The sequence below is a fragment of the Nycticebus coucang genome, chromosome 2 (genome assembly GCF_027406575.1).
Source record: "Nycticebus coucang isolate mNycCou1 chromosome 2, mNycCou1.pri, whole genome shotgun sequence".
In the NCBI taxonomy this organism is placed as follows: Eukaryota; Metazoa; Chordata; class Mammalia; order Primates; family Lorisidae; genus Nycticebus; species Nycticebus coucang.
In genome coordinates, this window is record NC_069781.1 from 100,330,658 (window position 1) to 100,347,605 (window position 16,948).

Here is a 16,948-nt window from a genome sequence, read left to right on the forward strand (position 1 = left end):
TTTGTACACCAATGTTAACAGCAGCAATATTTACAAGAACCCAAAAGGTAGAAACAATCTAAATTTTCATGAACAGATGATTGATAAAACAAAATGTGGCATATATGTGCAATGGAACAGTCAGCCTTAAAAAAGGAAGGAAATTCTGTCACGTGCAATAATAGGGATGACCCTTACAGACGTTACGCTAGGTGAAGTAAGCCAGACACTAAAGACAAGTATCGTAATGTTCCACTTATATCTGAGGTACCTATAGCAGTCAAATGCATAAAGATAGACAGTAGAATGGTAGTTGCCAGGGACGGCAGGGTGGGAACAATAAGGAGATACTGGGGTTCAGAGTCTGGGAAGATGAAATAGTTCTGGAGATGGTGCTGATTACCACAAAAAATTGTGAATGTACTTGATGCTTCTGAACCGAGCACTTAAAATTGGCTAAGATGATAGGTTTTACACTTTACTACATATATGTTCTATCACAATTAAATATAAATTGAAACAAAGGCTAGGAGCAGAGACTCACACCTGTAATCCCAGCACTTTAGGAGGCTGAGGCAGGAGGATTACTTGAGGCTAGGTGTTCAAGACCAGACTGAGCACCACAGTAAAGCTCTTTCTCTACAAAAAAAAATTTTCAAAATTAGCTGGACATAGTAGCCTGTGCTTGTAGTCTCAGCTCCTTGGGATTACTTGGCAAGAGGATTACTTGGGCCTGGGAGTTTGAGGTTGCAGTGAACTGTGATCCCATCATCACACTCTGGCCTGCACCTATTAGATGATTCATTCATATGAAATGTCCAGAATATGCAAATCCATAGAGACAGAAAGTAGATTAGGGGTTGTCTAGGCCCGAGGCAATTGAAATGGGGAAAGTGACTGCTAGTGATTTCTCTTGAGTATGATAAAAATGTTTTAAAATTAGATAATGCTGATGGTTGAACAACCTTGTAAATACACGAAAAACCACTGACCAGTGCTTTTAAAGGGTGAATTTTATCTCAGTAAAATTATTTAGAATATGTAAACAAAAGAAAAATCGGCTGATCTGCTTGGTTGTGAGAGCACTGAAAGTACCACGGGAAGGGAAAACCAGAACCTAGACGTCACTCATTTAACCCTGAAGTGTCTGGGTGAGAAGGTGTTGTAAGCAGTTGGAATTTGGACTGATCAAGCTTATGAGACTTCTGAACAGTTTTCAAATTGCCTACCCGAATACATGCTTAGGGTGCATCCTCCCTACCCCCCACCACAAAAATAAAAAGAAAATAGAGGTGAGGAATAGCTGCTGTCTTGTTACACTTATATAATTCCCTCCACATGTCCTCAGATTATACATGGGCATCCTTTATAACAACATTGTAGTTAATTTGGCTCATGTACATGAGCATAATCATCAAATATAAAAAACTACCCTAAGAATGCATCATCTACTTTCTATCAGTTACAGGCACCATTTTCAGAGCCTCTCACTCCGTTGATTTCTTTGCTATGGACTTCTTGGCTCCATAAAATGGCAGGGTCTCTCTCTCTGATAGTTTTGTGGCCAGGCTGTCTGAATATTTCAGTGTATCTTGTTATTAATCTGTTTATCAAATATTTACGGTATACTTACTGTGTGCCAAATATGCACTAAATACTGGTGAAATAAAAACATGGTCTGACCTTGTTGAACTCATACAGAGAGAGGAGGAGAAAGAAAAGAAACAGCCCCATAAATGAAAAAATGTAAGTATAGATAATGAAAATGGCAATGAAGGTGATGAAAAGGGTAAAGGGGCAGGGAATAAGAATCTGTGTGCTTATCTGCAGAGCTGGGATGACTCTGAAGTTGTGAAATTCAAACTGAGATGAAAGGGTAAAAGGGAGACAACCTTGAAAAGGTTAATTCCACGAAGAGGGAACCAGCAGGATTGTTTTGTTTTAGTTTTTTTAAGATTACTTAAGGTACAACTATATAGTGCACTGTGAAAGTTTTGAGATAAGACTGTATTATCATCTATGATTTCGCTTCTGAGAAACACAGTACACAGTGTCTTTTCTGATTCACCGTGCAAGTTTCAATTTGCTTTTATAAGTGTTGCTGAGAACACTTCATTTGTTTCTGTCCACATGGATTTTATGTTTCTATTTTTTTTTATATCTCAAAACTTTTGAAATGATCCACATATCCACATCACTGTATGTGAGAAAGCTTTGGGTTTCAGTTCATCACAAAACTATGGGGAGATTATTCTCCTTGAAATGATATTTTCCAGGCTGGGCACAGTGGCTCACACCTGAAATCTTAGCACTCTGGGAGGCTGAGGCAGGTGGATTGCTTGAGCTCAAGAGTTTGAGACCGGCCTGAGCAACAGTGAGACCCTGACTCTCCTAAAAACGGAAAATCTAACTAGGAGTAGTGGTGTATGTCCGTAGTCCCAGCTACTCAGGAGGCTCTTTCCCAAGAGTTTGAGGTTGCTGTGAACTATCATGCCATAGCACTCTACCCAGGGCAACAGAGTAAGACAACAGAGTAAGAAAGAAAGAAAAAAAGAAACAATATTTTCCTTGTGTCCACTTTATTAACTTTCTATTTTTTCCACTGCATTAAATTATAAATCTTTCCCCTACTCTAATACTGGCATAATCTAATCCCCATACACCACACCCCCTCTAATTATATATCACGGACTCATGCAGCCCTGTAAATTACCTGGGAAAGAATCAACTGCCCATGAAATGTGTACACAAATTTTCTTAAAAATGAGAAATAGGTTTCATCTCCAAGTCTTTTGGCAAGGAATCGAAGAAGGAAGTAGCCCTAGAAGAAAGGAGAGAGAGAAGACAAGACCCCTATCATGGGTTCATCACAGAAATGCCTGCACAGTCAATGCTAACTAACCCTCCAGGGCATGTGCACATCTAGAATGTACTTTCTTACCTGTCCCACGATGCCTTTGTATTCTGATCAGGAAGCCTAAGCCTAGAAATTATTTAGTTTTCAACTTCTTTGTTAATGGTGTCGCCATGAAGCCTGGACGACCATAATGTACTAAAAGGGAAGAAGGGCCTGCTCCTCTTACTTCAGTTAGCAGGAGGGGCCTTTACTACGTCAAAGATTTCCTTGTTACTCATGTCTTCTAGTCGTGGCAGCTACGTAAATGTCCTGCTCCTCAAAGCTCTCCTGAAGCAGGGCCAAGGGAGGTGCAGGGCAGCTTCCTTTGATTCATCTTTTCCTAATGTGGTCTCCTTTTTGGTGTATAAAGTGCCTAACTTATTGGACACTCAGATATCTCCCTAGTCATTATATTATTGATGATTTTGTTGTTGTTGTTGTTGTTTTGCCTTAGCCATATTACTAATTTTCACTGTTAAATTGTATAACCTAAAAAATACTGCACCATCACAACTGGCTTCTGCCACTTAGATGCACTTACCTTTAAATAATGCACCTGCATGAAGATCTTCTCTGGATTGAGTCCATTTTTGATGACTGATGCTCCTGAGTCACTCACATGGCCAGTTTTTTCTTTACTGGGTCTAAAACAATGCAGTAACAATTTCTTTAAGTACATAATAAACTTTAATTAACTATAATGTCATCTTATTTCTTATTTTCAGAGTTACTCAAAAACATCTTAATTCCATTCAATAGTGCCAGGTATAATTTAAAACAGTTTACATTATATATTCATATACTGAACAAGAAAGGATTTGTGTTTGAGTTGGGAACCTGAGGTTGGCTATTGGCAATATTTTATTTCCTCTTATCCGAGATTAAATCCTGCCAGACATTCAAGGAATCTAAGCTCCAGGATGAATTATTTAAGAACCTATGCTCTCTTTTTTTCTTGATGGGAATGGTAGACTGGGAGACTCAATGGAAAATGTAGCTTTACTTGAAAGAGTAAGGAACTTGTATATTTTTCAAAAAATTGTGAAAACCTCAATGTTATCCTCTTCTCTGGATGTGTGTTTAATAATTAAGGCTCCTTTAAGAAAGATTTACATACTGAATCCATTTTAGAATTACAAAAAAGTCATACAAGCTCATGCTTTTAGAAGTAGGGGCATTTGTAATCACATACTTCAACATTCTCTTTCACAAATGAGAGAAACGGAGGCACGTAGAAGTTAAGACTGTGCTCACAATCTTATGGCTTGTTTTGATTTGTGGTGACACTAGGACTGAAACAAGTGTCTTCATATTATCCATCACAGTCTTTTTCACTATGCTCTAAAATTTTTAATATTTCTAAAAAAAAAAATCCTTTGTTAAAATACAATAGATCCTTTGTGCCATCTAGTAAAGATTTGTACACTGTGTTGTAGTGAAGCTTCAATAACCAGCTAAAATAAAAATAAATGACGAGGTACTTGCAGTTTTCAGCTGTTCTAAAACCAGTACTTACTGGACAAAGATTGAGGAGCATGTGTTGAGAAGGGGAAGGCAAGGAAGGACACGAGGTTGGCACATCAGAAAGGTAAGATAGGGGCATTTTAAAATGGTAGTTGGGGTCACACACAGCACACAGCCTCTGGAATTTGAGAGACCTACTTCTGAACAGCAGCGTTACCTCTTACTACCTGTTACTTACTAGCAGGTCACTTAAATTTCCTAACCCTCAATTTGCTCACTTGTAAAACAGGAATAGTCCTACCTACCTTCCCAGGTCCTGTGGAGAATAATTAAAATAATATATTATAAAGCCCCTAGCAAGAGCTGGAATATAGAAATTACTCAATACCCTTAATAAAAATATTCTAGCTATTTTAGCACACAGAATCGCCGATTAATTCTTAGCAGAATATTGCAGCACATTATCCCAGCAGACGCAAGGCACAGAATCAGCAGACACCTAAAGATGACAATGACCAGCCACTAACATTAACTGCTTAGTTTCAGTTTTTCTGCCTGATCCCTAACTTGCCTACATGAACACACTTGTAAGAAGAACTAGTCCATTTGATCTTCATTTAAGACTCCTCTGAAAAGCATCAGCTTGTTTCCCTGCTCTCAAGTTTGTCCGGGGGTGAAGTGTTTTCATAAGAAAGCCACACTATCTTTCACAGGGGGTAGGGGAAGGTAGGCTTCCCAAGAGTCAGCCTGAATTCAAACCAGGTTGCCCAGTCCCAAGAGAGACAGAGTTGCCCTTGAGCTCTGGATTGAGACTGTTTTAGAAGGGAAGAGAAACAAGAGAATGATGTAAATCTCGGCCCAGAAGGCTGGCTTCCAGGCTCCAGTTCCTAATGACGCCTGTAGTTGCTGTTTTTTCCTTTGACTAAAAATGTCCTTCCCGAAAGCATCCTCTCTTACTCTCCTCTTCCACCCGCTCCAAATGAAGAAGTGCTCCAGAAAATTCTTTTATGCTGACAGCATCCAAAGCAAATATACAAGTTCCCAAGAGACTCCTTTTAAAGTGGACTCGCTGCCAGAGGGAGCAGTGTGCAGGCAAGCTTTGCACAAAGTCAAAGGGATTGGTTTTTAGGAGGAAAAGACACTCCATGAGTGGAAATGAGTAACTCCCATCTCCAGGCTACTCCAATTGTCAAAAGGCCACTTATCCCAGGTCGGTGACAAGAGACAAACTACAAGAGAAAGCAAGGGATGGACCGCTACCATATGCAATGACAAAGGTGACTCTCATAGCCAAGCAAGAAGTCAGACCCACGCAGAGCACATACAAATGGAAGTCCAAGAACAGACAAAACTGACCCATGGTGACCCAGGTCAGAGTAATGATTACCTTTAGGAGGAAATGTTGACCTAGAAGAGAAAAGGGGTAGGTTTCTGGGGTGCTAGGGATGTTCTACATCTTGATCTGACTGTACTTCCATGGAGATATAGAGTAAAAATCCTTTGAGCAACTAACTAGTAAAGATTTTTGCACTTTAGTGTATGTATATTTTAATTGAAAAGTTAAGAAAAGGTAGATGTACATAAAACAGTACACATTTTGTGAGAATAAAAGGAAGTCCATCTAGAAAAAGGGCTAAGTCATCTGGGACCAGTGAAATATTTTTTTAAATGCCAATGTGAGAGGTAGGAAGGACTGTGTCAAATCTAATGGACTCAATCTACTCACATTCTATCTTTCTATTCTTTGCTACCTGTACAATTAAATCAGAAAAGCTAAATGTCTACTTTCCAAATGTCCCTGGCAGCCACAGATAGTCAGGGGACTTATTTTGGGCTAACGAAACAAAAATAGTAGTCTGCTGCAGTTGTGGGTGTGGTTCTGGGAAAGCTTCTGCTTTACTTACAAGAGGGGAAAATATGACTGCTACTGTATGTCTTCCCCTTAAACACAGTCAATGGAGCTGCAGCAGCTATTTTACAACCATGAGGCAGTAAACCAATATGCTGCAGAATGAAAAAAGGAATGAAAAAAAGGTCAATAGTCTATGATGTCATCATTCAGCTCCTGTCTAACTTGGGACTGCTTGCCTCCCACCTTCTTTTAGTATGAGAAAAGTAACTACCATTTGTTTAAGTCAACATCGCTTTACTGTTGCATTAACTATACTCACATTCATTCCTAATGAATGGAGGATTGGACTAGTATAGACAGCTAACAAGTCCTGGTTATCCTGTGTGCTAGGTACTCTGCCAAGCTGTTCTTATGCATCATGTCCCCTACCCTCACAAGAAACCAATGAGGCAGGAATTGTGATTGTGCCCATTTAAAAGCTGAAAACAGTGAGCCTGAGAGAAGAGAGCTGGTGAGTGGCAGAGGCAAGGCAGGAACTCAGGTCCACAGACAACTAAGTCCTTGCTGTACTCTGAGGCCCAAAATCCAGGCCCCCCCAACTTGGCTATGCTAAATACTAAGCTTTCCTTACCTGTAAAGTCTGGGATGAGGCTCGGATAATGTGAAAGAACTTTGCAAACATAAAGTGTTAATCATCTCTTAGACATTATACTCCAGTATTTATTTCCTTGGCTGGAATACATGGAATGTGAGAGATCAAGTTACCAAGGTCATCCGGGCTCAAATGCCCTTGGTTTCTGTTGTACCTGGCACCAAATGCAACAACTGAGATTGGTGTGACCTTCCCTTCCCCACTGCCTCCCTTTGCCACTGCACACACAGAAACAACGTGGATATTTAAAGAGTGGGCAGGTGGCAGTGATATCCGATATACAGTGATTTGATTTGGAATCAAGCCTCCTGAAGAAAAGACCACTTCTGCAGGACTGCCACCAAGGGTGGGATTTGGGAAAATGCCCCTGGAAGGTCCTCCGGCATGTCAGCTGGGTCTCAACACCTACTGCTCTGCCCCAGCCCAGACTGGCTGTCTGCCAGCATGCTTTGTCTCATACTCCTTGGCAGTCAGCACGAGAGCCATGAAATATCTTCATCTATAAACTTGCTGCTGCCGTGCTCGAGCCAGGGACTAAGCATCCCAGAAATGAGACAGAGGGAATTAATCAGCAATTCAACATCACAGTCTGTCCCTGTAGCTGCCCTACAGGGTCTGACAACTGTAGGGGCCGGGCCTCACTGGCCCTGCGATAACGGAGGAAGTTAAATACAACCCCTGTGTAGAACGGGCCTCACAGTAACCATCTGAGCTCCACGTGCACAGCATGAACTATGGGAGAAGCAGCATGACGGGCTGGCCGGGAGCTTGGGTGTGAAGCTCGACTGTGCCATGAGAAGCCCAGTTCCTTCATCTGTAAAAAGAGGACAATAGTTACTTTGCCACCTCACTGGACTGCTGTGGCATCTAAGGCTACTTAGCTAGTGTTCCCCTGGCATTTAGTGAACAACATAAATGTTGCTATTATCATAATAATGTATTCTGATTGGGGTTCAGTTAGTGTCAGCTAAACCTTCCTCTGACAGGCAAAGACCTTAAAAGAAAGTCATCACACTATAGTTATACACGTAAGATGCTCTCACTGGGGGACACTGGGGAAAGGGATGCAGGGACTTAATCTACTACTTTGGCAACTTCTTTTGAGTCTATACTTATTCCTATTCCAGAATAAAAAGCACTTAAAGAAAGACATCGCAGGGCCAGGTACAGTGGCTTACATCAGTAATCCTAGAAGTCTGGGAGGCCAAGGTGATGGATCACCTGAGTTCAGAAGTTCGAGATCAGCCTGAGCAAGACTCCATCTCTAAAAAAAAAAAAAATAGCCAGGCATTGTCGCAGGCGCCGGTAGTCCAGCTAGTTGGGAGACTGAGGCAAGGGGATCGCTTAAGCCAAGATTCTGAGGTTGCTGTGAGCTACAATGCCATAACACTCTACCAAGAGTGACGAAGTTGAGACTCTGTCTCAAAAAAAAAACCCCCAAAACAAGAAAGACATCACATACAAATACAAATGCAGCTTTATAGCTTCCCTTTGTGAGATGGCTGATTTTGAGCATAACCCCTGGAGGGGAGGGGGCTCTCACCTTGCTCCTTGCCTCCTCTTCACCAGAAAACAAAAAGAAACACATTTCACATGTTGCTCAAAGTGCTAGTAAGCTATGTCTACGCATCTTCCTCACACACTCCTCTCCCCCAGCCCCCAGTCTACACCCCTCTGGGAAGGCACAGTGATTGAAGTACAGGAATTTTCTATCTTCCATTCGTTTTCTGCAACATCTTCCCATCTGTAAACTGTGAATAGCGAACACTTGACGCTGCCTAGTATTTGCTACTAAAGGGCACTGGAATAAAGGTTGTGAACGAAGCTTCCACTAATAAACTTGTATTGTATTGAAAGCTACTGGTATTTGGCAAGTGTGGTTGTCTGTGTGCTTTTCAAAGTGGATTTAGCAGCTAGCCGGCATGAAGGGTTCTCCCCACCGGGACCATTATCCTGCAGCAGACACAGCAGGAGATTACTCTAGTGTTGAAAGAGGCAATTGCTAGGATGATTTAAGACAGAAGGAAGACCACTCAGAGGGGCCCTAGGAAAAGGAAGAAGGTGTACTCTTCAGCCAGAGGGTGAAAGGAGCCAGCACCTGCAGGAGAGTCAGCTGCTGAAGACAAGAGATTCTAGTTAGCAGAACTGCGCAAAACACCAACGAACTCCACACATTTTGATAAGCACGGTAGGAAAACGAAAGATGAAACTTAGAAAAGCAATGAGCATCAATACAGACCAAAAATGTCCTCAGGGTCTTGAACTGCCATAAATCAGAAATTCCTCTCTGAAAAAACAAAAACCTCAAATGGAGAAAAAACAAGGAACAGATTGAGGCAATGGTCTGAGCAGTTTATCGCCACATTCAACATAGCGAGAGATGATCTGGACACATTTTCAAAGGAGATAAAGAAGAAATAAAGAGCCAAGGCACCCACGTGACTGCGCAGGTTTCTGCTGAGGGTGGTTTTCAGGGGACGTGCACAAAAGCTGAAAGGGCGGCACCGGGGAAAGGAGAACCCAGACTACACTGGAGAGCCACGAAGCCAAAAACCGGTTGGCAGTAAGGCAAAACTTCAGGGTGAGCTGACACTAATGGAGAATGTCCAGGAAAACAAAATGGGCTTCTAAAGTGATGCTGGGAGCAAAATGAAGGCAAGGTGTCAAGAAGTGACAAAGAGAACAGACACTCAACTCTCACTTTGCTTCAACTTCCCTGCCAAGGAGAGTGATTTTCAAGCTATCGCGGTAGAACAAGGGTTGTTACCTGGGAACTGCTGCTGGGTACAGGTGGAGCAGGCTCCTTCATCCTTTGAAGGAGTTCCCATTCCAGAGCCAGGTCCCGGGGGGACAGGCCAGAGCTCTGCAAGCTTCTACCTGTGATCACAGATCTCCTGGGGGATCAAATCACAGAGAAGATGGGAAAGGGGCTGATGGAGGTAGATGTCGGCCGTTCTGATTTGCAAAGTGAGGATAAAAGGAGGGGAAACAAAATTCCTGATGAGGTTATTGAACAGATAATTTGTAAACACTGAAAAGAAACGATGATGAACTTCAGGAGTTAGTCTGGGATCCTGAGGGCCAATTCCAGAAATTCACTGGGGCATCCTGACTTTTCTGCAAGGGAGCTAACAGGATGGATGTGGGGGTGAGCACGCAATGGTGAGTAGTGTGGTGGTTTGCTTCATGGCCTTATAGCAGACCAAAACAGAACCCCCAGGGCGTTGAGTAATAATTTGCCATAACCTGAAGGGAGGTCCTTAGGGCTGTACTCGGGGAATGATGATTTATTGGCTTAACAAATTTGCTGGTGAGCTGAAACTGAGAGTCTAGCTGGTTGATTGACAGCATCCACAGTCATGAATGGCAAGCTTAGGCTGAAATGAGGATCCAGTTAATAACAAAAAAATATTTAATAGAGACAAAGAGTTTGTTTGTTTTTTTTAAAATTAAGTCATAGCTGTGTACATTAATGCAATTATGGGATACATTGTGCTGGTTTTATATATAATTTTGAAATACTTTCATAAAACTGAGTTAACATAGCCTTCACTGCATTTTCCTAGTTACTGTGTTAAGGCATTTATATTCCACACTTAGTAGATTTAACATGTACCCTTGTAAAATGCACCATACATGTGGTCCCACCAATTACCCTCCCTCCACCCATCCTTCCCCACCCCTCCCCCACCTCTTTCCTATTCATCTTGGGCTACAGTTGGGTTATAGCATTCACATGGAAGTGTGGGTGTTTATAAATTGGTTTCATAGTAGGGCTGAGTACATTGGATACTTTTTCTTCCATTCTTGAGATACTTCGCCAAGAAGAATATGTTCCAGCTCCATCCATGTAAACATAAAAGAGGTAACATCCCCATCTTTTTTAGGGCTGCATAATATTCCATGGTGTACATATACCACAATTTATTAATCCATTCATGGGTTGATGGGCACTTGGGCTTCTTCCATGACTTGCAATTATGAATTGGGCTGCAATAAACATTCTGGTGAGGATGGAATGAGGATGGAACCTAGCAGAGGAATTGAAGGATTGACTGCCAAGTCTATTTTTAGATCCCTAAGTGATCTCCAAACATCTATCCAAAAGGAACGTATTAGCTTGCATTCCCACCAGCAGTATAGAAGTGTTCCCTTTTCTTCACATCCACTCCAGCATCTATGGTTTTGGGATTTTTGTGATGTGGGCTAATCTTACTGGCGTTAGATGATATCTCAAAGTGGTTTTGATTTGCATTTCTCCGATGATTAAGGATGATGAGCATTTTTTCATGTGTCTGTAAGCAGTGCGCCTGTCTTCATCAGAGAAGTTTCTCTTCAAGTCCCTTGCCCACGCTGAGATGGGATCACTTGTTCTTTTCTTGCTAGTATGTTTGAGTTTTCTGTGGATTCTGGTTATTAAACCTTTGTCAGAGACATAATGTGGACATATCTTCTCCCATTCTGAAGGCTGTCTGCTTGCTTTACTTACTGTGTTCCTGGCTGTGCAGAAGCTTTTTAATTTGATCAGATTCCAGTAATGTATTTTTGGTGTTGCTTCAATTGCCCAGGGGGTCCTCCTCATAAAATATTCTCTCAGGCCGATTTATTCAAGTGTTTTCCCTGCACTTTCTTCTAGTATTTTTATAGTTTCGTGTCTTAAGTTTAAATCTTTAATCCAGTGAGAGTCTATCTTTGTGAATGGTGAAAGGTGTAGGTCCAGTTTCAGTCTTCTACAGGTCACCAGCCAGTTCACCCAGCATCATTTGTTAAATAGGGAGTCTTTTCCCCACTGAATGTTTTTGATTGGCTTATCAAAGATCAAATGATGGTCCATCATTTGACCCAAGCTGGGTCCATCTTGTGATAAAGTATAAAGTACAGTCTGAGATCTGGTAGCGTGATTCCTCCTGCTTTGTTTTTATTTCTGAGTAATGTTTTGGCTATTCAATTTTTTTTCTGATTCCATATAAAACGAAGGATTATTTTCGAGGTCTTTAAACTATGACAGTGGTGCTTTATTAGGGATTGCATTAAAATTGTATATTGCTTTGGACAGTATGAACATTTTAGCAATGTTGATTCTTCCCAGCCATGAGCATGGTATGTTTTTCCATTTGTTAACATCTTCAGCTATTTCTTTTCTCAGAGTTTCATAGTTCTCTTTATAGAGATCTTTCACGTCCTTTGTTAGGTAAACTCCCAAATATTTCATCTTCGAGACAAAGAGATTTTAAAAATCAGCCGCTAGTTAGAAAAGTTTTAGTACAATAAACTGTAACTCAATACGTAGAGAGAGGTACGAGAAAGATGCAAATGTAATGGGGGGTCCCTCTGGGGGCTGGGCTCTAGGCCATGTGGAGAGCAGTGGTTGGGAGGTGGGCTCCAGCGTTAGGTGTGCCTGTGCTTTCATCCCCGTGCTGCCTCTTACTGGCTGTAAAGATGTGGCCAGCTGTCTGGTCTCTATGACTTGTTTTCTCATCCATCGAATGAGGAGGAAAATGGTACTTCTGTTCTATGACTTATCTCACAGGCCCACTTTAGGAAATTAAATGAGATCATGTATTTAGAGTGCTCAGAAGAGAGTTGAATATATTGAAAGCACTCAAAAAATGTTACCAAAGAAGAAAAAAAATAAGGGACTTGGAATGGTAAGACAGCCATGACAATGTGTATGATACTGAGTTTACAAATGAAATATGACATGTATATAACTGAGTCCAACTCTATTAACACTTGTCCTTTCTTTTCTGGATGATCCAAACCAAGGGAGGTATTAACAATCCCACAACATTCTTCCTGGTGCAACCTCCAAGAGTGCTGTGTTCAGTTCAGGGATCACATTTGGAGAAGATCACTGTCAACAAGGACAATAGCGCAGAAGCAAGCCCAAGAAGGCAAACATTCTCCCAATAATGCCAAATGTATGGCAAGTTTACCAAACGCTGTGACCTACTAGCCAGAAAAAGGAAGAAAATGGTCTTCAGATACGTGGACTGTTTTGGTGAGAGAAGGGATATTCTGTGCAACTCTGGAGATAAGACCTAAGGGGACCAGGAAGACTTCATGAGAGGCAGACTCTAACCTAGTCTAAATAAGGCCATTCTACAGATCAGGCTGTTCCCACAGGAAATCTGCTGTTTGCCAGAGCAATGAGACCTGGATTCTGGAAATAGTCAGAATAGAAGCTGGGTGGCTGCCAGCCAGGTATACAGAGGTTTAGGCAAAATCACTTTTTAAGGTTCTGACTTTAAAATCTATGATTTTAAGAGAAAGCATGGTCCAGAATAAATTTAAGCTATAGCATTTGGAAGAAAAACGTTATTCATCCATTCTGGTGGAGTCAATAAGGTTTGCTACATAGCCTTGGCCTTGACAGATCCACATCAAGGGCGATTTTTATTAAAAAAAAAAAAAATAAGTGAGTTATTTAGAGGAACCTTAACTGAATTTTATTAAACATGTATTGGGGGATAGAATTAACTTAGAGTATGAGATCCAAGCAATACAAGGCTTTTACTGTGCTTTTTACAGTGTTATATTAGGGGGAAGGAAAGAGTTGTGTGATTTAGTGAAATGGCATCCTCCTAAACTGTGTAAGAGGGGCCTCTTGCTCTCTTCAGGGTCAAGGTGGTCATAATGAAATTCAGGCTGTCTGCCACACACATGTAGAACACAGGAATATAGAGAACCTGCAAATTACAGGAAGCAAAAGTAGAAAGAATAAAAATGGAAAACTCTTTTTGTGCTGCATCAAAAAAAAAAAAAAATCATGACTTCATCCCAGAAAAAGGCAAATGAGACAAAAACCAGTCCCATTTTATAAGAGTAGGCTAGAAGCACGTTCTGAACACCAACAGCATGTGCAGTGCTGTGTGCTGAGAAGATGGCAAGGATCGCCTCATCCTATGACTCAAAGAGGAGCAGATGGTCCGTGGGAGCCAGGGAGGACTTTTCCCTCCTCGGTGGAGGACAGTGCGGCCCTCGGCACGAGGGTGGCAGCAACAGGGGGTGGAGGGCTTGCCTGCTTTTCAGCCTGACACACTGAAACACACACACAGCCTGACCGCATGTACAACTGGGCAAGTAGTTGAGAGAACATCTCTCTTCTCAATTTCACTGGCAACTGCGTACTATTTAAGTCTTAGGTTTCACACGCAGTGCACTAACAGTAAAGATGAGACCTTTCACCATAGCACTGCCTTTGAAAGCAAAAAACTAGAAATCACCAACGTGTCCAATGGTTAACAAACATATGATAGTTAATAAGGGAACCATCAAATCCTGCAATATTCACAATAGTTTAAAAAAACCTCTATGTGTTGATAACAGAATCACCAGGATCATACTATTAAGAGGAAAATGGGAGGTGCAGCACTGGGTGGAAAAAATTAACAAACTTGTGCATATACAGTTGTACTTTCTTGGAAGTGAATCATCACTGCGTGGTGTTGTTAACCACAGGCCCTATGGAGATGTCTTCCTGGTGTCCAAAACAGGAAATGGCCTCTTGTGTCTCATCCGATCCCCTGAAGCCACTAGTTGCCTCCTGTCCTAATTTCTTCTCCGTCTTTCTTTCAGACAGTTGCTGGTCAACCCTACTAGGCTATTGAGATGTTATGAGATGGTAGAGAATGGTGATTTTTATCAATCTTTTTTTTTAAATGAAACCATAATCCGCATATAATAGTTTTTAGTGTACTTATAAGCTTGTACAACCATCACCAGTATGTTACTTCCAGAACATTTTCATCACCCACAAAAGAAAGCCCACACCCATTGGCAAACACTCTCCCATTTTCTCCTCCCCCCAACAACCATTAATCTACTTTTTGTCTCTACATATTTACCTTTTCTGGACAGTCATATGAATGAGATCATATAATATGGGACCTTTTGTGCTGGCTTCTTTCACTTAGCATAATGTTTTCAAGGCTCATCCGTGTTGTAGCATGTATTGATACTTCATTCCTTTCTATGCTTAATAATATTCCATTGTATGGATATATTTGTCCACACGCTATTTATCCATCCATCTATGAATGGATATGTGAAGTTGTTCCACTTTTTGGCTATTATGAATAAGTTTCTTTGAACATTGTGTACAGTTTTTGAGTAGACTTATGCTTTCATTTCTCTTGAGTATATACTTAGGAGTGGTCATATGGTAACTCTATGTTTAACCTTTTGAGGAAATGCCAGGCTGTTTTCAAGGCAGCTGCAACATTTTACATTCCTACCAACAGTGTACAAGTGTTCCAATTTCTCTAAATCCTCACTAATAGTTGTGATTACCTGTATTTTTCATTCTAACTCTCCCAGTAGTAGGAAGGAGGATCTCATTGTGGTTTTGATTTGTATTTTCCTGATGGCTAATAATATTGAGCATATTTTCAAGTGCTTATTGGCCATTTGTATATATTTTTTTTTGGAGAAATGCCTATTTAAAACCTTTGACTATTTTATAATTTGGTAATTTGTCTTTTTGTTATTGAGATTTAAGAGTTCCTTATATATATATCCCAATATAAGCCTCTTATCAGATATATGATTTGCAAATAACTATCTTCCATTCTGTAGCTTGTCTTTTTCCTTTCTTGATGGAGCTCTTTGAAATATAAATGTTTTAATTTTGATGAAATTCAATTTATCAATTATTTTTCCCCTTGGATACTTGTGCTTTTGTTGTCCTATCTAAGAAACTGTTTTCTAGTCCAAGATTATACAGATTTACATTCATTTTTTTTCTATTAGTAGTTTTATAGTTTTAGTTATTACATTTAGGTCTTTGATCCATTTTCCTTTAATTTTTGCATATAGTATGAAGCAAAGGGTCTAATTTCATTCTTTTGCATGTGGTTATATACTTGTCTCAGCACCATTTGTTGAAAAGATTGTTTCTGCCAGTGAATGACCTTGGCACCCTTATAAAAAACAATACACCATAAATGTAAGAGTTTTATTTCCTTTATTCCAATAATATGGATCAGTTTTATTCCATTGATCTACATCTGTCTTTTTGCCAGTACAGTACTGTCTTAATTACTGTAGCTTTGTAATAAGTTTTGAAATTGAGAGGTATGACTCTTGCAACTTCGTTCTTTCTCAAGATTGTTTTGGCTATGCCCATTCCCTTCTATTTCCATATGAATTTTAGGATCAATTTGTCTATTTATATAGAAAGGTAGCTGACATTTTGACAGATTGTACCCCTAGATCAGTTTAGAGAATATTACCATCTTAATGATAATGTTTCCCAGCCCATGAACACAAGATGTTTTCCATTTATTCAGGTCTTTAGTTTCTTTGAACACTGTTTTATAATTTCCAGTATATAAGTGTTATACTTCTTTAGTTAAATTTATTGTTATTGTTATATCTTTGTCATTTTTGATGCTATTGTAAATGATTTTGCTTTCTTTCATTTTCTGGTTATTCATAGGTTCTGTGTAGAGGCACACTAATTTTTTATATTGATCTTGCAACCTGACAGAACGTGTTGATTAGCTCTGATAATTTTTTTGAAGGATTCCTTAGGATTTTCTAAACAAATAGTTTTATTTCTTCCTTTCCAATCTAGATGCCTTTTATGTCCCTTTCTTTCTTTCTTTTTTTTTTTGAGGCAGAGTCTCACTCTGTTGATGCAGGCTAGAGGCTAGAGGGCCATGGCATCAACGTAGATCACAGCAATTCAAACTCCTAGGCTAAAGTGATCCTCCTGCCTCAGCTTCCCAAGTAGCTGGGACTAGAGGCACCCAGCACTGTGCCTGGCTAATTTTTCTATTTTTACTAGAGAAGGGTTTTTGGTCTGGCTTAGGCTGGTCTTGAACTCCTGAGCTCAATAGTCCACCTGTCTTGGCCTCTGACAGTGCTAAGATTACAAGCATGAGCCACCATGCCCAGCATATACATTAATCCCTTTTTCATTCTTTCTCTCCTCAACCATTGTGTTGAAAGGGGCAAGAACACCTATAAAACTGGATTTTATAAAATGTCTATACTTCCCAAAGCAATCTACCTATTCAATGCCATTCCTATCAAAATACCAACATCGTACTTTCAAGATTTGGAGAAAATGATTCTGCATTTTGTATGGAACTGGAAAAAA

The 16,948-nt window shown here is 40.4% G+C and overlaps 1 protein-coding gene across 3 annotated transcripts in view; it reads right to left on the reverse strand.

Moving 5' to 3' along the window:
• The window catches only part of AOPEP (aminopeptidase O (putative)), a 422,485-nt gene that overhangs the window by 136,246 nt on the left and 269,291 nt on the right, over positions 1-16,948 (reverse strand). For 2 of the 3 annotated variants that reach the window (XM_053577274.1, XM_053577284.1), the window contains exons 8-9: positions 3,417-3,519; positions 2,693-2,800 (exon numbers count right to left, since the gene is read on the reverse strand). In XM_053577274.1, the coding sequence (XP_053433249.1) occupies positions 2,693-2,800; positions 3,417-3,519 (211 nt within the window). Of the gene's footprint in view, positions 1-2,692; positions 2,801-3,416; positions 3,520-16,948 lie in introns of those variants that run through there. The other variant, XM_053577293.1, reaches the window with a different exon arrangement.